Source organism: Leopardus geoffroyi, chromosome A3 (genome assembly GCF_018350155.1).
Source record: "Leopardus geoffroyi isolate Oge1 chromosome A3, O.geoffroyi_Oge1_pat1.0, whole genome shotgun sequence".
NCBI classification, from domain to species: domain Eukaryota; kingdom Metazoa; phylum Chordata; class Mammalia; order Carnivora; family Felidae; genus Leopardus; species Leopardus geoffroyi.
In genome coordinates this window covers 88131169-88151371 of record NC_059336.1, presented here as the reverse complement: position 1 = coordinate 88151371, position 20203 = coordinate 88131169, and the positions used below count along the sequence as shown (strand labels likewise).

At 44.7% G+C, this 20203-nt stretch overlaps 1 protein-coding gene across 26 annotated transcripts in view; it reads right to left on the bottom strand.

Moving 5' to 3' along the window:
- DYSF (dysferlin) overlaps nucleotides 1-20203 on the bottom strand; it is a 225993-nt gene that overhangs the window by 189750 nt on the left and 16040 nt on the right. For all 26 annotated transcript variants that reach the window (XR_006703543.1, XM_045446428.1, XM_045446440.1 and 23 more), the window contains exons 2-3: nucleotides 4806-4861; nucleotides 3790-3881 (exon numbers count right to left, since the gene is read on the bottom strand). Coding sequence is in view for 25 of the 26 variants with exons in the window: in XM_045446428.1 (XP_045302384.1) it covers nucleotides 3790-3881; nucleotides 4806-4861 (148 nt within the window). In the remaining variant the exon portion in view is untranslated. The remainder of the gene's footprint in view (nucleotides 1-3789; nucleotides 3882-4805; nucleotides 4862-20203) is intronic.

Here is a 20203-nt window from a genome sequence, read left to right as displayed (position 1 = left end):
GAATGGGTTTTGGATCCTGTCTCCCTCTCTCTCTGCCCCTCCCCCACTCACACACACACACACACTCTCTCTCTCTCTCTCTCTCTCTCTCTCTCTCTCTCTCTCTAAGAAATAAATAAATAGAGGCACCTGGGTGGCTCAGTCAGTTGAGCATCCGACTTTGGCTCAAGTCATGATCTCACAGTTTGTGGGTTCAAGCCTCGCATCAGGCTCTGTGCTGATAGCTCAGAGCCTGGAGCCTGCTTTGGATTTTGTGTCTCCCTCTCTCTCTGCCCGTCCCCCATTTGTGCTCTGTCTCTCTGCCTCTCAAAAATGAATAAATGTTTAAAAAAAAACTTTTTAAAGTAAATAAACATTAAATTTAAATTGATTAAAAGTAAATAAAGTTTAAGGTTCAGTTCCTCAGTTATACCAGCCAACACAGAACATTTCCATCATCCCAGAAAGTTCTGTCAGGCAGCACCGGTCTGGACTGAGATGAATGGCTCTCACCCTGGGCTGCACAGTAGAAATACCTAATACCTGGGACTTTGTAACGACACCCACAAGGCACGGATATAGATAAAAGCTGTAGGTGATGCTATCGTGTTGCTCGGATTAGGAACCTCTCGGCCGAACATCCCAGTGGTCAGAGCAGCCAGTCAGGGATCAGGGTCAACACCTCTGCAGCGTCCCTCTGAGAAGCCCAGAGCAAACAAGAAGTTGTTCAGTGCAGCCTGAGACAGGAGTCCAGGACCTCCAGCTGGGCTTTCAAGAGCGTCTCCTATCCATAGGAGTGGATAGGAGTGGATAGGAGTGGATAGGAGTCTCCTATCCATAGGAGTGGAGTTTCCCTTTCTCTGCATTTCAAACCTGGTTTTATCAACACAAAGTTGGCCAGGCCCCGTAGTTGGCTCTGGGGTCCCTCGGGCTCAGGGTGGGTGGGTGTTGAGTAGCCAAGAGGCTCCCAGCCTCCATTCCTGTCCTGAGGCATGGAGGCTCCCTGAGCTCCCACTCCAGGCCAGCAGACCAGTCAAGGCCACCCCAAACTGCCAACAGTCATGAGGGGAAACACAGCAGTACCAAATGCCCCTCCAACAGCTTCACCCTTAGGCACCTCACAGTCCGGCGAACTGCTATGGAGGCTGCATACCCCACTGGCTGCTATAAGGAAGCCAGAATTCCACTATTTCCACACATGACCATGTGGTTTGGGCAATCTCTGAAATTCTGCAGATGTGTACAAATATAAGTTTAAATTAAAATTTAGTTTAATTCAAATTTAATTTTTAATTGCTACAACTACAAAATTAAGACACGTTTGGAAAACTCAAAACCTACATGCAAGTATAAGAAGTTTCTAGCAAATTGGGAAGTTTTGAGAATTAGCAATTCTGCAAATTGATATTTGAGGAACTGATTTCTAGCCCTGGCCCTGCAGTAAACTGGTTCAGGGAGCCGGCTTCCCCCTAGGAGCTAGAGGACACACAGAGGGGCCAACGAGAAGGCCCCAGGGTGCTGTAGAGCCGGGCCGCCATGTGGGGCACTGGCCTCGTGCCACCCAACCTGGCCCTTGAATTGATAAAAAATATCTTCACATCCCCTGCTCTCAGGTCTCCTTCATGATCTCAGAAATCTCCCTACAGGGCCTGTAAAATGCTGAATATGATCACAAAAATGAAACATGCATTTCCTCCCGCATATCTTGCAGTAACCAGACCGTCCCACCTTTGCCTCACTAAGCTCTCTCAACTCCAGCATCACGAGGGAATGGAACTCTCCAGAAGGGTCCAGCACTGGCCGGGGCCTTCTAGGAGCCTCTGAATCAGTGACTACGAGCATGCTGCAGACCTGCCTTCAAGAATGCTCTGCCAGGGGCGCCTGGGTGGCTCAGTCAGTTGGGTGTCCAACTTCAGACTGTGATCATCAGACTGTAATCTCACAGTTTGGGAGTTTGAGCCCACGTCAGGCTCATGCTGTCAACATGGAGCCCGCTTCAGATCCTCTGTCCCCCTTTCTCTCCCCCGATTGTGTGTGCTCTCTCTCTCAAAAATCAACATTTTTTTTAATTTAAAAAAAGAATAGTTCTGCCATCACCAGCCTCTAAGAAAAGCACCCCATCTCTCAAAGCCAGTCTCCCCCTGTAATGACTATCATTGTAACAGTAGTAACCAACTGATTAAAAAAAGATCTTGTATTATAAAGACTCAGCACAGGGCCAGACACTCAGCTCAGCCCTTGGTAAACATCAGCTGTTGTGCTTTTGCTATTATTATCCTCAGCCTAGTATCTGAGAATTCCTCCCAATTGGGTCCCGCAGCTCCCTCCTCACTGGACCGAATGTGTCATGTGACTGAGTCCCACCTGTGAGGCCTTAGCCTGACTGTCTGCCATACCCAAATGCTGGAATGCCCTCCCTTCTTCACCCCCCAAAGCCTTAGAGTCAGTCTGTGAGGCCCTCTTCCAGAAAGCCTTCCAGGACTGTCCTGTGCTCAGCGTTACTCCCTCCCACACCTGCAGATCCACCATTCACACTTATTAGAGGCTGCATTTTCTCCACAGAATGTCTGTGTTGGGGTACATTAGCATGAACTGATTCCAGCCCCTGCCCCCCATGCAGATGGGGTAGAGGTCCCAATGAAAGTGCACCCACCCTCCCCGCACATACCACGCCCTCACCCATGACCAGCAGAGCCACAGAGAGACTGTGGCAGTTGGGTTTTCTTCCAAGCTTCTTCAGATTTCAAACGTTCCAGGTGTTTTGCAGCCTGAGACCCTCGTTGGTCTTCCCTAGGCCTCTCAATCCTCCCTCCTTCCCTCTCTCTCCTCTCCCACCCCAGGGTAACACAACCAGGCCTCCCAGGCCTTAGACACTGGCTGACCCAGTTCACAGACAAAGGCACCCCTGTGAGCAGATCACAAAACAGCATGCCGATGCTTCAGTAAATGGCACCAAGAGCAGGAACCCACTGCTGTCAGCACCTAACACAGCTGTACCCTGCCATGCCCAGCAGGGATGCTGAACCCTACCTTCACAGTCAAGGCTAAGGGGCCTCACAGGCTGCATCTCTCAGACCACCTGACCCTGCAGTGAGCAGAGCCATCAGTCTGCATGCTCAGTTGGTCTTGCCCGCCCCCCTACACTACCACCAGCATACATAAGGCCTGGAGCTCAATAACAGGAGAAAGGACCCACTGCCCGCCTGTAAAGAGCCTGCTTTTGCCTCCACAACTTTGCTCCTCTACTGCCCCTGCCTGGAAACCCTCCACACCACATACATGAAACAAGAGAAAAGCCTGCCAAAGGGAGGTATGCAGTCACTACAAACCTTTACTATCTTTTGGCGTCTAAACCACAAAGCTCACCTCACGCCCCTCCTCTTCCGTGAAGCCTTCCTTGAGAACTCCCTGCTAGCTGCAGCTTCACTTTGCCAGTCCATCTGCTGGGGTGTGTGCCAGTGCCCTCACCAGCCTGGACTGGGCGGGGAGAGGTGGCCGCACCCAGGCACCCCTGGGCTAGAGCAGGACACTGGGAGCCTTTTCCTCTCTGCTCCCTGGGGCACAGGCTGTCTGCACAAACATGTACACATCTGATTCGAGCCCATCTCGCTTCCCTGGAGCCTGCACAGCTCTCAGATTTACCCCTGGCTGAGTTCTTGAGACTACAAGCAGACCCCTCCCGACAGCTACCACTGGCCCAAGCCCACAAAAGGCAGGTCTTCAATAAATGCTAAATTGAAACACTAGCTGCAGATTCTGGAGTCTATGTCCACAACCTTCAGGGCACAGAGTCACCCTTGCCCACCTCACCTGTTCCTTCCCATTGTCTCATGGTCTTTGACCACCACATGAAGTTCAGAGCTCTGGTCCAAAGGGATGCCCTTGAGGTCCCACTCAAAGCCCTGGAAGAAAAAGAGGACAAAAACATCTTAACTGGTGGCCCCCTAGGAGAAGAGACTGTGTCTGGTTCACCCTGGTCCCCCCGCCACAACACTGAGCAGCCATCCGTGAAAAATGCTGGTGGGTGGGTAGATGAATTAGTAAATGAATGAATACACGAACAGCAGGGTTCCAGAGCTTCAGAAGAGGCAGTGAAAGCCACAGGCAGCAGAAGAGAGAAGGAGGTCAGGCTCCCATGGCCCCTTTCCCCCAACTCAATTCCACCAATCACCAGGAAGTCAAGCCAAGAGCACAGCTGGGGAAAATCAAGTGACCCTGCAGGGTCCTCAGAGACCAACATCAATGTGCTCATGTGGAAACCAGGCCCCTCATGGGCAGCATGAATTAGTACCACATGGAGAACGCCCATCCAGAGGACCTGGGACTCTCTTCAGAGCAAAGGTACCCCTGTGCATCCCAACCCCATCCACAGAAGGCATCCAGAGCTTCCAAAGGACCAGCAGGGGGCCATGTGCAGGGAGATGGTAGAGGTCCTGGTTTATCAGAGAGGACTGTGGGGAGGAGGTAGGCTTTGGGCAGGAAGAAGAGCTGGCGTTAGGGAGACAAGGCAGGCCAGAGAGCCCCTAAACTATCTGGCTGGTAGTTCTGTGTGGATGGCTAGAGCTGGGAGGTATAGAAACAAAAGACATCGCACTCCTCCCCATGCCACACCCACATCAGAGGAGATGGTTCTATCTCCCTGGCGGGCCATGCCACCAACCCTCCTCCCAGGAGGCAAGCAGATTTAGTTGACACACTGGACCAGCAGCCCCTCCCCTCCTTGACAATACCACTGAGAAAGTCACCTCCTGCACAAGTCCCTGGATTGTCACTGCAGAGATGGTGGCAGTGGAGCAAAAAAGAGGGAGAATGGAAACCTTATATACCTCATTCCATACGGGGTTCACACTGTTCTTGATGACTTTGGTTCTCTTCTTCACCCCTATGAGAGACACAAAGGGACAGTGGAGAGACAAATCTTTTTAATGCCTGGCTGGATATCATGTCTCCTTCTACATTGACTCTGTTGAGATGTCTTGTTTTGGTTGACATCTAGGAAGAAAACCCAACCAGATATATAGTTGTAAAAGAAAGTGTATTTTAATAAATTTTCAGATCATTGTGGATATCCTTCTTTGACACTACACCAAAAATTCAACAAGTAGTATTTCTTGAAACAAGGTAGATGAACATTTTGTAGTCTATTACATTGAAATCCATTGTTCTGTCTTGTACTTTGAATGAATATCTTACCCATGCGTGATTCTGTAATATCTTGCCTTGGTTATTTGGAAGGTGTCTGCTCACTGAGTTGTGTAGACCTTCCAAATATTGACACATTTTAGTATATAATACCAGAAAAATCACATTCATTAATATTACCATCCATCTCATCAAGAAGCTGAAAGATACAGGTTTTCTAAGATTCCAATTCTGATTTGAAAGTTCAAATTTTATGATTGGCAACAAATAATAAATGTCTGCTTGAGGTGGAAAGTTCACTCATTCATTTCCTTTTTTTTATAAATTTTTTAAACATTTATTTATTTTTGAGAGACCGAGCATGAGCGGGGGAGGGGCAGAGAGAGAGGGAGATATAGAATCGGAAGCAGGCTCCAGGCTCTGAGCTGTCAGCACAGAGCACAACACAGGGCTCAAATTCAAGAGCTGTGAGATCATGACCTGAGCCAAAGTTGGACGCTTAACCAACTGAGCCACCCAGGAGCCCCTCACTCATTCATTCTTAAGAAAATGTCTGTCAGGGCGCCTGGGTGTTTCAGTCAGTTAAGCATCTGACTTCAGCTCAGGTCATGATCTCTCTGGGTTTGTGAGTTCAAGCTCCACATCGGGCTCTGTGCTAACAGCTCAGAGCCTGGAGCCTCCTTCAGATTCTGTGTCTCCCCCTCTCTCTGCCCCTCCCATGCTCATGCTCTGTCTCTCTCTGTCTCTCAATAATAAATAAACGTTTAAAAATTAAAAAAAAAAAAAAAAAGAAGTAAGAAAATGTCTGTCAAGTGCCCAAGTCTGAAAAATCAGTTTGCCAGTCATTCTTTCAAGTAAAAAACAGTATCACGTTAAGAAAAAGAAACTGGCTAATTCAGCTTACAACTTAAGCAGCCATACACGTACTTTTTCTTGTAACAACTATTTTTCAGCATGTAGCAGATGTGTTCTATGCATACTTCTGTTTCAACACCCAAAATATTACAAACACACGTACTTAGGGATCTAGTTTAATAAAATTAATAATTGTACTGCTTTATCAAGGACATTCTTCAACAAAACTGGCTTTATTTTTAACTGCAAATACATAAGGGTGAGGAATACAATGCCAAGTACAATGTGGCACCAAGGCCTTCACTAGTATTAAGGCACCAGCAGTTTTACCTTCCGTTGTACCATTAGTGCAAATATCAACACAGTTGAAAAGGCACATATCATCTTTGGGTTATTCTGAAAATAGTTTTAACCTTGCTGACCTGCTCAAAGAATCGTGGGTATTCCTCCAGGAGTCCCTGTAACACACTTGAAGAAACTCTTAGGAAATTCATTGAACATTTCAGCCTCTGTTTCCTCATCTATAAGGTCATAATAATACCTCTTCATGGGGTTTTGTGAAAACTAAAAAGATAGTATGAGTGAGGTTCCTGGCACACAGCATACTCATTACATACGAGGTTCATTTCACTTCCTCTTCCCCCATGCCCCACTCAGATGCATCGAGTGGACTCCTACTGATTCTTCAATACCCAGCTCAGTTGTCAATCTCCCTTGTCTCTCCCAGACAGAGATGGTTGCAAGCTGTGATCACATATCAGAACACATATATGTGTTTCTATGTCTCTCCCCAACTGGACTGTGAGGGGACACCATGCCTTACTCATGTAGTAACCCTAGTGTATAGCAAGGTAATGGAGTAATGAAGTGCTGAATAAATGGGTCTTTTCTTTCCCAAGTTGGCTCCAAGTTCACTTCATCACCAGGGGATAGAACTACTGTTCTCAAGGAATGCCATAAGACTGCATTAAGAGTAGGAGAGTATGTCAGTGGACAAGGGGATGAGAGGAGTCACAATGAGAAGGAGGAGATCTGGGAGGGGCAAGAGTTATCTTCTCAAACCTGCCCTGGCTGAACCATTCTTGAAGGCCATGTTGGTATATCTCCATCAGTGAGACACAGCTTTGGAGTCATTCAAATAATAGCTACTGCTGCGTGACCTTAGCTAGAACTTATTACCTCTCTAGGCCTTAGCTCCCTTGGTGGTAAATTGATAATAAGAAGAATGTTCACTTCAGGGGTACCTGGGTGGCTCAGGGGATTAAGCATCTGACTCTTGATCTAGACTCAGGTCATGATCTTACAGTTTGTGGGTTTGAGTCCCATCATCAGAGCCTGTTGTGATTCTGTCGCTCCTTCTCTCTGCCCCTCACTTGCTTGTGCTTTCTCTCTGTCTCTCAAAATAAATAAATTTTTTTAAAAAAAGAAGAAGAAGAATGCTCACTTCATAGAGTTTTGAGGAGATAAGAGATTCTATCTAAGTGTCTATTTCCCTTCCCCTATCAACTCCCCATGACCTGCAAGAGTAACATGGAAAAATCCCATCTGCAGCCACTCTTGAGTCATCCACTTGGAAACATTTCCTGGTGCTCCTGGTGCTCCTGGTATTAATTGAACAGTGTCCATGTGCCAAGCCCTGTGCAAAGTGTCTTTCAAGCATTTCCCACTTCCTGCCTTCCCTAAAGATGAGGCGAACAAAGGCTCTCAGTGAAATTTCACTAAGTATGGTTAGAAGGACCAATGCTAAGACTCTCTGAGTGACATTAAGGGAGGGTCACTGAAGGGCACTACAGCCCCTAAGAGGTGCAGGAAAGAAGAAACCTTAAGCCAGTACAATCACATGACTTATAGATGGCAAGGAAAGGGAAGGCATGCTGCTAATTAGGAAACAGTTAAGAAAACAGTTCCTTCCTTATCATAGATTTAGACCTGTCCTGTCCTTGATAATTAATTTTGGCCTTGAGAGATGTGGCTCTACATGCGTAATTTAACGGATTCAATAGTTAAAGATACAGGAGAGCCCACAGGTCACGTTGAGGTTGGGGACAGGGGACCACGTCCTCTCCCTGGATTGCTCTGCAGAATTGGAGGCCAGCAGGCCTCCATGAGAATCATGTTGTAGCTCCAGGGTATTCCTCCAGACCGAATGACTCAGCGAGAAGGAATAAATGTACAATGGGAGGACTCTTCTGTTCCCCATGAAAAATCTTCACTTGTTTCCCCAGGCCTACCTACCCCAAATTTTACCCAAACCAGAGCCTCCCATTGCCATAGGATAGAGTTTTCAAACTGCTCATTGGGACCCATTAGTAGGCCATGAGATCAACTGAGTGAGTTGGCCAGTATGTCTTTTTAATGACAGAATAGACTAGAAAAGAAAATATCAGAGTACATCTTTCACTGGGTTATGTATTCACATACATATTTATATGTGTGTATTATGCCTTTTTAAAATGTTTATTTATTTTCGAGACAGAGGGACGGGGGGGAGGTGGTAGAGAGAGAGGAAGACACAGAATCCAAAGCAGGCTCCAGGCTCCAAGCTGTCAGCACAGAGCCCGACAAGGGGCTCAAACCCACAAACCATGAGATCATGACCTGAGCTGAAGTTGGACGCTTAACCAACTGAGCCACGTACACACCCCTGTCTTGATATAAAATGTATTTGTTGTTGTGGATAACAATCCAAAAATTTTGAAAATAATGCCTTAAATGAAGGTCGTCAGAGGAGAACTGAAAAACAAAGAAATCACCATCTTGGGTCTTGAGTGCCGAGAGCCAACGTGTGTGACAGGAATGAGGTAGGACACCATCCTGGTCCTGGGGTTAACTCTGGTAAAGACCATGGTTATGGGAGGGAAGCTGAGGGGCCTCAGAGACAGAAGCAGAGCAGAGGTAAGAAGACCGCTTATCTTGCCCCATCCAGTACCTGGGGCCACCTGGCTAAGCAATCTCCCTTAGTGGGAGCCTCCAACATCTGCTGACAGCCAAGCATCAGGCATATCCATGGCCTCACATGAGAAGCCACATCACTACCCTTCTGCTCACCACCTGGTGAGGTCTACCTGTTAGTGGCCAGGGAGCTGTCTCTCCAGCAGTCTGGGCTCCAGGTCTCACTCATATCTGTAGGCCCATCTTGTGGGGACAGGCTCCTTTCAGTGATCAGGATGCTTGTTAGCACCAGGGCCTTGGACACCCACAGGGGTTACAGGGTGCTCCCTGACATCTGGCAGAATCAGGTGGCAATCTCCCAGTAGTCCCACCTCCCCACAACACGACTGTAAGGTCATGGCACGTTTGGGAAGCAGACAGAATGCTTGTTTTCATGACACTGATGACAATGGAATCTTTAGGGCTATTGGGATCATACAGAAGACAAACTCTAAAGCAGGGGTTTTCACTGAGGGTACACTCAGTCTGTAATTTGGGAGGTTTTTATGACTGTTGAAGGAGGCTTTAAAGAAAAGCTAAGAGATACTGATCCATTTCCCAACGCATCTCAAAGACATCAAGGCCCACATGTCCATTGACAGATGAATGGATTAACAAAATGTGGGATATACAAACAATGGAATATGATTCAGCCTTAAAAAGTAAGGAAATTCTGGGGCATCTAGGTGGCTCAGTCAGTTGAGCATCCGACTTCGGCTCAGGTCATGATGTCATGGTTCATGAGTTAGAGCCCCGCATCGGGCTCTGTGCTGGCAGCTTGGAGCCTGGAATCTACTTAGGATTTTGTGCCTCCTTCTCTCTCTCCTCCTCCCCCCCTCACACTCTGTCACTCTCTCCTTCAAAAATAAATAAACATTTTTTAAAAATTTATTTAAAAAGGAAGGAAATTCTGAGGAACCCTTTTGCACTGCTGGTGAGAATGCCAATTGGTGCAGCCACTCTGGAAAACAGTATGGAGGTTCCTCAAAAAATTAAAAATAAAACTACCCTACAACCCAGAAATTGCACTACTAGGTATTTATCCAAAGGATACAGGAGTCCTGATTTGAAGGGGCACATATACCCCAATGTTTATAGCAGCGCTATCGACAAGAGCCAAAGTATGGAAAGAGCCCAAATGTCCATCAATTGATGAATGGATAAAGAATACAATGGGGGGGGGCACCTGGAGGGCTCAGCCGGTTAAGCGTCTGACTCTTGGTTTCGGCTCAGGTTCATGGGTTCGAGCCCCGCATCAGGCTCTGCACTCACAGCACAGAGCCTTCCTGGGTTTCTCTCTCTCCCTCTCTCTCTGCCCCTCCTTTGCTCCCTCTGTCTCTCAAAATAAATAAACTTTTAAAAAAATTTAAGAAATACAATGGAATATTACCCAGCAATAAAAAAAGAATGAAATCTTGCCATTTGCAACACTGTAGATGAAACTAGAGTGTATTATGTTAAGCAAAACAAGTCAGTCAGGGAAACACAAATATCATATGATTTCACTCGTATGTGGAATTTGAGATACAAAACAGATGAACGTAGGGAAGGGAAGCAAAAATAATATAAAAACAGAGAGGGAGACAAATATACAAAGAAGGAGACAAAATACAGAGAACAAACTGAGGGTTGCTGGTGGGGTGTTGGATGGGGTGATGGGCTAAATGGGCAAGGGGCATCAAGGACACTTGTTGGGATGAGCACTGGGTGTTATATGTAAGTGATGAATCACTAAATTCTATTCCCGAAATCATTATTACACTATATGTTAACTAACTTAGATTTAAATTTTTTAAAAAAGGAAGGAAATTCTGACAACACTACCACTTGGATGAACCGCAAGGACATCATACCAAATGAAAACAGTCAGTTACCAGGGACGTGAGGAGTTCTTATTTAATGGGTTGAGGACGATTAAAGAGTTCTGGGGATGGATGGTGGAGATGGTTGCACAACAATATAAAAGTACTTAATACCACTGAAGTGCACACTGAAAGATGATTAAGATGATAACTTTTATGCTCTGTGTATTTTGCCGTATCTTTTCAAAAAGTCCAGGTGTGAGACAGTGAGGACACAAAGGCTATGGGTCTCGGGCACACTGACCAGCGACTAGGTGGGGAAGAGAGAAGCGGGGAGAACAGAACATGTCTCAGGTTCTGACAAGGATGCATGGGTGGCTGGTGGTGCCATTCACTTAGAGAGGGAGCAGAGAGAGGGGTGGAGTTAAGACGGCGGAGAAGTAGGGGGACCAGGATTTTCCTCGTCCCTCAAACACAGCTGGGTTGGCATCAGGTCACTGGGAACACCCAGAAAATCAATCTGCGGAGTGGCAGAAGGATCTCCACAGTTGGAGGGAGACAGCTTGGCAGGACTGGGGTGCATGTATGTGAATTGGGGGGAGAGAAAACAGCATAGGCCCGGAGGGGAGGGAACCCCTTCTGTGCGGAGACAAAAGAGAGAGAAAGAGAGAGGGCTTCGGTACTGAGTTAGCACAAGAGGAAAACCTCTCCAGACCATGCACTGGGGAAAGAGAATTCCAGAGAGCGCCAGTTTCTGTTTTGCAAACAGCCTTAGGAGCTGAAACTCAGAGGTTCCTAAAGTGAGCGACTTTCTCCAGAGTGGAGCCGGGAGCCGTGTGTGCGCACTCCTGGGGCAGAAGGAGCCCACCCTGGGGGCGCTGTACCCATCTCAGGGGTACGCTGGGAGAGAACAGTCCCCTTCCTCGAGTACTTTGGGAAGAGGGTTTATTGCCTCCTCAAGGATGAAAGGCTCTGCAGGTGCCAGCCAAAGGCCTTTTATCAGCAGGGCTGAGTGGCCTACACCAGAACAGGGTCGGGGCGGGGGGGGGGGGGGGGCAGGGGGGGTCCTTTAACACATCAGGTTTTGTATCCCAGCTGAGCCCTTAGGAGTCACAGGAGACTGTGGAGCAGGGCAAGCCTACTGCCCCTGAGCAGCGTGGTTTGAGACACCCAGTCCGGGGTAGAGAGACTGGGGTGTCACCATTTTTCTCCCCAACACCAACATGGTGGGGCTTCAGGGAGCAGCACAGCAGCCCCCAGTGGAAGCAGGATCTGCTTACACCAATCCCCGCCCCTCCATGCCTGCTAATTGCTTCTCTACCAGGGCGGGACTGACACTGACCCACCCAGCCAGCCTCCCCTCCAGACCATAAGAGCCACTGGTCCCAGGGACCAACAGACAATTGGTTTTTGTTTGTTTGTTTTTGTTGTTTTTGTTTGTCTGTTTTTCTTTTCTTCTCTTTTCTTTTTCTCTCTATCCTCTTTTTCTTTTGGAATCGGATTCATAGTTTCTGATTTGTTTTTGGTCAATTCTTACTGTGTGTGTATGTGTGTGTGCGTGTGTGTGTGTGTGTGCGTGTGTGTGTGTGTGTGTTGTTTGATCAGGCATTTTTACTCTATTCTTTTTACACATTTTCTTTCTCTTCTTTATTTTCCTTTCTCTTTCTTTGGATTTAACCTTATAGTTTTTTTTAATGTTTGTTTTTTGAGAGAGAGCACAAGCAGGGGAGGGGAAGAGAGGGGGACAGAGGATCTGAAGCAGGCTCTGCACTGATAGCAGTGAGCCCAACGTGGGGCTCAGACTCACAAACCACAAGATCATGACCTGAGCCAAAGTTGGGCACTCAACGAACTGAGCCACCCAGGTGCCCCATAGCCTTATAGTTTTTTGATTCTCTGTTTGGTCTTCTTTTCTCCCCTTTCATTTTTCTCTCTTTATGGGATCAGGGTCCCGCCTTGCTTTTTCCTTTTTTTCCAGGGTTAGTTCAACAAACAAATCACAGCACACCTGGTGGAAGGTCCAGACAATCCACCACTACAAGCAAGGAAGAGCTTTGCAGAGGACAGACCAGTGGAATAGAGCAGCCAAAATGCAACAACAGAGTGCATGCAACATACACCAAAAACACTTCCTGAAGTTGCAGCCCTGGACAGTGTATGACCCCTTATTAATATAATAGTACTCATAGGTACAGGACACATAGCAAGCTATTAAAACATGCAAAGGACAGAAATTAGCCAAAATGACAAAACAGAAGAATTCTCCCCAAAAGAAAATTTAGGAAGAAATCACGCCAGAGAATTGCTCAAAACAGTTTTGAACAATATATCTAAACAAGAACTTAGAATAACAATCATAAAACTAACAGTGGGGCTTGAAAAAAGCATAAAAGACAACAGAGAATCTATTGCTACAGGAATCAAAGACCTAAGAACTAGTCACGATGAATTAAGAAATTCTATAAATGAGTTGCAAAATAAACTGGACACGGTGACAGCTAGGATGGAAGAAGCAGAGGAGAGAATAGGTGAAATAGAAGATAAAATTATGGAAAATGATGAAGCTGAAAAAAAGAGGGAAAGGAAATTACTAGATCATGAGGGGACAATTAGAGAGCTAAGTGATTCCATGAAATGAAACAATACCCATATCATAGTAGTTCCAGAAGAAGAGGGAGAAAAAGGGCAGAAGGTTTATCTGAACAAATTATAGCTGAGAACTTCCTTAATCTGGAGAAGGAAACAGACATCCAAGTCCTAGAGGCACAGAGAACTCCCTTCAAAATTAACAAAAACAGGTCAACACCATGACATATCACAGTGAAACTGGCAAAATACAAAGATGGAGAATTCTGAAAGCAGCTAGGGACAAATGGGCCTTAACCTACAAGGGAAGACACATAAGGGTAGTAGCAGACCTGTCCACTGAAACTGGGCAGGCCAGAAAGGAGTGGCAGGAAATATTCCATGTGCTGAATAGGAAAAACATGCAGCCAAGAATCCTTTATCCAGCAAGGCTGTCATTCAGAATAGGAGAGATAAAGGCTTTCCCAAACAAAAACTAAAGAAGTTCATGACCACTAAACCAACCCTGCAAGAGATCCGAACGGGGACTCTGTGAGTACAAAGTAGCAAAGACAACAAAGGACCAGAGACATCACCACAAGCATGAAACCTACAGATAACACAATGACACTAAATCTGTATCTTTCAATAATCACTCTGAATGTAAATGGACTAAATGTCCCAATCAAAAGACATAGGGTATCAGAATGGATTAAAAAAAAAAAAAAAAAAAAAAAAACAAGATCCATCTATATGCTGCCTACAAGACACTCATTTTAGACCTGAGGACACCTGCAGATTAAAAGTGAGTGGATGGAGGGGTTCCTGGATGGCTCAGTTGGTTAGGCATCCAACTCTTGGTTTCAGCTCGGGTCATGATTTCACGGTTTGTGGGTTTGAGCCCCACATTGGGCTCTATGCTGATGGTGCAGAGCCTGCTTGGGATTCTCTCTCTCTCTCTCTCTCTCTCTCTCTCTCTCTCTCTGCCTGCCCCTCCCACATCTCTCTTTCTCAAAATAAATAAAAAATAAAACCTTTTAAAAAATAAATAAATAAAAGTGAGGGGATGGAAAACCACCTATCATGATACTGCACATGAAAAGAAAGCCAGAGTAGCCATACTTACATCAGACAAACTAGTTTAAAACAAAGACTGTAACAAGAAGTGAAGAAGGGCATTATATCATAATTAAGGGGTCTATCCACCAAGAAGAGCTAACAATTGTAAATATTTATGCCCCAACATGGAGGAACCCAAATATATAAATCAATTAATCACAAACATAAACAAACTTATTGATAATAATACCATAATTGTAGGTGACTTTAATATTCCACTTTCAGCAAAGGACAGATCATCTAGGCAGAAAATCAATAAGGAAACAATGGGGGTGCCTGGGTGGCTCAGTCAGTTAAGCATCTGGCTCTTAATGTCAGCTCAGGTCACAATCTCCCGGTTCATGGGTTCAAGCCCCATATCAGGTTCTGCCACTGACAGTGCAGAGCCTGCTTGGAATTCTCTCTCTCTCCCTCTCTCTCTCTCTCTCGGTTCCTCCCCCAATTGTGCGCTCTCTCTCTCTCTCTCTCTCTCACACACACACACACACGCACACACACACACACACACTCTCTCTTTCTCAAAATAAATAAATAAACTTAAAAAAATAAGGAAACAATGACTCTGACAGACACATTGGGCCAGATGGACTTAACAGATATATTCAGAACTTTTCATCCAAAAGCAGTAGAATACACATTCTTCTCAAGTGCACATGGAACATTCTTCAAAAGAGATCACATACTAGGTCACAAAACAGCCCTCAACAAGTACAAAAGGATTGAGATCTTACCATTCATATTTTCAGATCACAATGCTATGAAGCTGGAAATCAACCACAAGAAAAAAATTGGAAAGCCCCCAAATACATGGAGGTTAAAGAACATCCTATTAAAGAATGAATGGGTCAACCAGAAACTTAAAGAAGAAATTTAAAAATACATGGAAGCAAATGAAAATGAAAGCACAAGTCCAAACCCTTTGGGATGTAGCAAAGGCAGTCCCAACAGGAAAATATACTGCAATTCAGGCCCATCTCAAGAAGCAAAAAAGGTCCCAAATACACAACCTAACCTTACACCTAAAAGAGCTAGAGAAACAGCAGCAAAGAAAGCCCAAAGCCAGCAGAAGAAGGGAAATAACAAAGATTAGAGCAGAAATAAACGATACAGAATCCAAAAAACAGTGAAACAGTTCAATGAATCTAAGAGCTGGTCTTTTGAAAGAAGAAAAAAAATTGATAAACCCCTAACCAAACTTCTCAAAAAGAGAAGAGAGAAAACCCAAATAGATAAAATAACGAATGAAAGAGGAGAGATCACAACCAACACCACAGAAATACAAACAATTATTAGAGATACTATGAAAAATGATATGCCAACAAACTGGACAACCTGGAAGAAATGGACAAATTCCTAGACACCCACACACTACCAAAACTCAAATGGGAAGAAATAGAAAATTTGAACAGACCCATAAGGAGCGAGGAAATGGAATTGGTTATCAAAAATCTCCCAACAAATAAGAGTCCTGAGCCAGATGGCTTCCCAGGGGAATTCTACCAGACATTTAAAGCAAAGTTAATACTTTGCACCTGGGTGGCTCAGTCAGTTAAGCATCTGACTTCAGCTCACGTCATGAGTTCACAGTTTGTGAGTTCGAGTCCCACATCAGGTGAGCTGGAGCCCCACTTTTCTCCCTCTTTCTCTCTTTTTCTCTCTCTGCCCCACCTGCGATTGGGATTCTCTCTGTCTCTCTCTGTCTCTCTCTGTCTCTCTCTCTGTCTCTCTCTCTCTCTGCCCCTTGCTCACTTGCACCCTCTCTCTCAAAAAATAAATAAAAATAAAGCAGAGTTAATACCTATTCTTCTCAAACTGTTCCAAAAAATAGAAAAAGAAGGAAAGCTTCCAGATTCATTCTATGAAGCCAGCATTACCTTGATTCCAAAATCAGACAAAGACCCCACTAAAAAAGGAGAATTACAAGCCAATATCCCTGATGAACCTGGATGCAAAAATTCTCAACAAGATACTAGCAAATCAAATTCAACAGTACATTTAAAGAATTATTCATGATGGCCAAGTGGAATTCATTCCTGGGCTGCAGGACTCATTCAATATTTGCAAATCAATCAATGTGATACATCACATTAATAGAACAAAGGATAAAAACCTTATGATCCTGTCAATAGGTGCAGAAAAAGTATTTGACAAAATGCAGCATCCTTTCTTAATAAAAACCCTCAAGAAAATCGAGATGGAAGGAACATACTTTAACATCATAAAAGCCATCTATGAAAAGCTCACAGCTAATAGCATCTTCAATGAGAAAAAAATGAGAGCTTCCCCCCCTGAGATCAGGAACACAACAGGGATGTCCACTGTCACCACTGTTGTTTAACATAGTGTTGGAAGTCCTAGCCTCAGCAATCAGACAACAAAACAAAATAAAATGCATCCAAATTGGCAAGGAAGAAGTCAAACTTTCACTCTTCACAGATGACATGATACTCCGTTGGAAAACCCAAAAGGCTCCACCAAAAACCGGCTAGAGCTGACACATGAATTCAGCAAGGCCGCGGGATATGAAATCAACATAGAGAAATTGGTTGCATTCCTATACACCAATAATGAAGCAACAGAAAGAGATATCAAGGAATTAATCCCATTTACAATTGCACCAAAAACCATCAAATACCTAGGAATAAACCTAACCAAAGAAGTAAAAGATGTGTACGCTGAAAACTATAGAAAGCTTAAGAATGAAATTGAAGAAGACACAAAAAAATGGAAAAACATTCCATGCTCATGGATTGTAAGGACACATTTGTTAAAATGTCAATACCACCCAAAGCAATCTACACATTCAGTGCAATCCCTATCAAAATAGCACCATCATTCTTCACGGAGCTAGAACTAACAATCCTGAATTTTGTATGGAACCACAAAAGACCCAAAGTAGCCAAAGTAATGTTGAAAAAGAAAACCAAAGCTTGAGGCATCACAACCCCAGACTTTAACCTATATTACAAAGCTGTAATCATCAAGACAGTCTGGTATTGGCACAAAAACAGACACATATAGGGGCACCCGAATGGCTCAGTCAGTTAAGCATCTGACTTTGGCTCAGGTCATGATCTCGTGGTCCATGAGTTCAAGCTCTGCATTGGGCTCTGTGCTGACAGCTCGGAGCTTGGGGCAGGCCTAGGATTCTGTGTCTCCCTCTCTCTCTGCCCCTCCCCCACTCATGCTCTGTCTCTCAAAAATAAATAAAGCTTAAAACTAAAAAAAAAAAAAAAAAAAAAAAAAAAACAGACACATATATCAATGGAATAGAATCAAAAACCCAGAAATGGGGGCGCCTGGGTGGCGCAGTCGGTTAAGCGTCCGACTTCAGCCAGGTCACGATCTCGCAGCCCGTGAGTTCGAGCCCCGCGTCAGGCTCTGGGCTGATGGCTCAGAGCCTGGAGCCTGTTTCCGATTCTGTGTCTCCCTCTCTCTCTGCCCCTCCCCCGTTCATGCTCTGTCTCTCTCTGTCCCAAAAATAAATAAACGTTGAAAAAAAAAATTTTAAAAAAAATAAAAAAAAAAAAAAAAACCCAGAAATGGACCCACAGATGTATGGCCAACTAATCTTCAACAAAGCAGGAAAGAGTATCCAATGGAAAAAAGACAGTCTCTTTAGCAAATGATGCTGGGAGAACTGGACAGCGACATGCAGAAGAATGAACATGGACCACTTTCTTACACCACACACAAAAATAAATTCAAAATGGATGAAAGACCTAAATGTGAGGCAGGAAACCATCAAAACCCTAGAGGAGAAAACAGGCAGCAACCTCTGTGACTTCAGCTGCAGCAACTTCTTACTTGACATGACTCCAGAGGCAAGGGAAATAAAACCAAAAATGAACTATTGGGACCTCATCAAGATAAAAACTTCTGCACAGCAAAGGAAACAATCAACAAAACTAAAAGGCAACTGACAGGGGGACACCTAGGTGGCTCAGTCAGTTGGGCGGCCAACTTTGGCTCAGGTTATGATCTAGCAGTTTGTGGGTTTGAGCCCCACATTGGGCTCTGTGCTGACAGCTCAGAGCCTGGAGCCTGGTTCAGATTCTGTGTCTCCCTCTTTCTGCCCCTTCCCCACTCGTGCTCTGTCTCTTTCTCTCTCAAAAATAAATAAACATTAAAAAATTTTTAATAAACAAATAAATAAATAAAAGGCAACTGACGGAATAGGAGAAGATATTTGCAAATGACACATCTGATAAAGAGTCAGTATCCAAAATCTATAAAGAATTTACCCAACTCAACACCTGAAAAACAAATAATCCAGTGAAGAAATGGGCAGAAGACATGAATAGACACTTCTTCAAAGAAGACATCCAGATGACAGACACATAAAAAAATGCTCAACATTGCTCAACATCAGGGAAATACAAATCAAAACCACAATGAGATACCACCTCACACTGGGCAGAATGGCTAAAGTTAACAACTCAGGAAATAACAGTTGCTGGTGAGGATGTGGAGAAAGGGGATCTCTTTTGCATTGTTGGTGGGAATGCAAGCTGGTGCAGCCACTCTGGAGAACAGTGTGGAGATTCCTCAAAAAATTAAAACTAGGGGCGCCTGGGTGGCGCAGTCGGTTAAGCGTCCGACTTCAGCCAGGTCATGATCTCGCGGTCCGGGAGTTCGAGCCCCGCATCAGGCTCTGGGCTGATGGCTCAGAGCCTGGAGCTTGTTTCCGATTCTGTGTCTCCCTCTGTCTCTGCCCCTCCCCCGTTCATGCTCTGTCTCTCTCTGTCCCAAAAATAAATAAACGTTGAAAAAAAAATTAAAAAAAAAAAATTAAAACTAGAACTACCCTATGGCCCAGTAATTTCACTACCAGGAATTTATCCAAAGGATACAAAAATGCTGATTTGATTGGAGCAAATACACCCCAATGTTTATAGTAGTGCTATCACAACAATAGCCAAATCACGGAAACAGCCCAAATGTCCATCAACTGATGAAAGGATAAGAAGATGTGGTATAGGGGCACCTGGGTGGCTCAGTTGGTTAAGCATCTGACTTCAGCTCAGGTCATGATCTCGCAGTTCATGGGTTCGATCCCCTGTTCATGCTCTGTCTCTCTCTCTCTCTCTCTCTCTCTCTCTCTCTCTCAAAAATAAATAAACATTAAAAAGGGGGGGAAAAAAGATGTGTTATATAAATATACAATGGAATATTAGTTGGTGATCAAAAAGAATGAAATCTTGCCATTTGCAACACCATGGATAGGACTGGAGGGTATTATGCTAAGCAAAATAAGTCAGTCAGAGAAAGATACATATCATATGGTTTCACTCATATGTGAAATTTGAGAAACTTAACAGTTGAACATAGGGGAAGGACAAGAAAAATAATATAAAAACGGAGAGGGAGGCAAGCCATAAGAGACTCTTAAATACAGAGAACTGAGGGTTGATAGGAGTGGAGGAAGGGATTAAACAGGTGATGGACATTAAGGAGGGCATTTTTCGGGATGAGCACTGGGTGTCATATGGAAGACATGAATCACTGGGTTCTACTCCTGAAACCAAGACTACACTGTATGTTAACTAACCTGAGAATAAAAAAATAAACTTTAAAAATTTTTAAAAAAGAAAGAGAGCAGAGAAGAGAGGAAATGGGGTGTTCTGGACTCCCAGAGAGAGAGACAGGCTGTCTCTGCCCATGAGTCAGGTGACAAGACTTACTGTGAGAAGCTTCCTGGCAGCTTAAGATTGTGCAAGCAGCCTTGATTATTCAACAAGTATGTATCGAGAACTTGTTCTGTTTTGGGTACTCGGTTGCCACTTCATTAGACTATCCATCGTACAAAG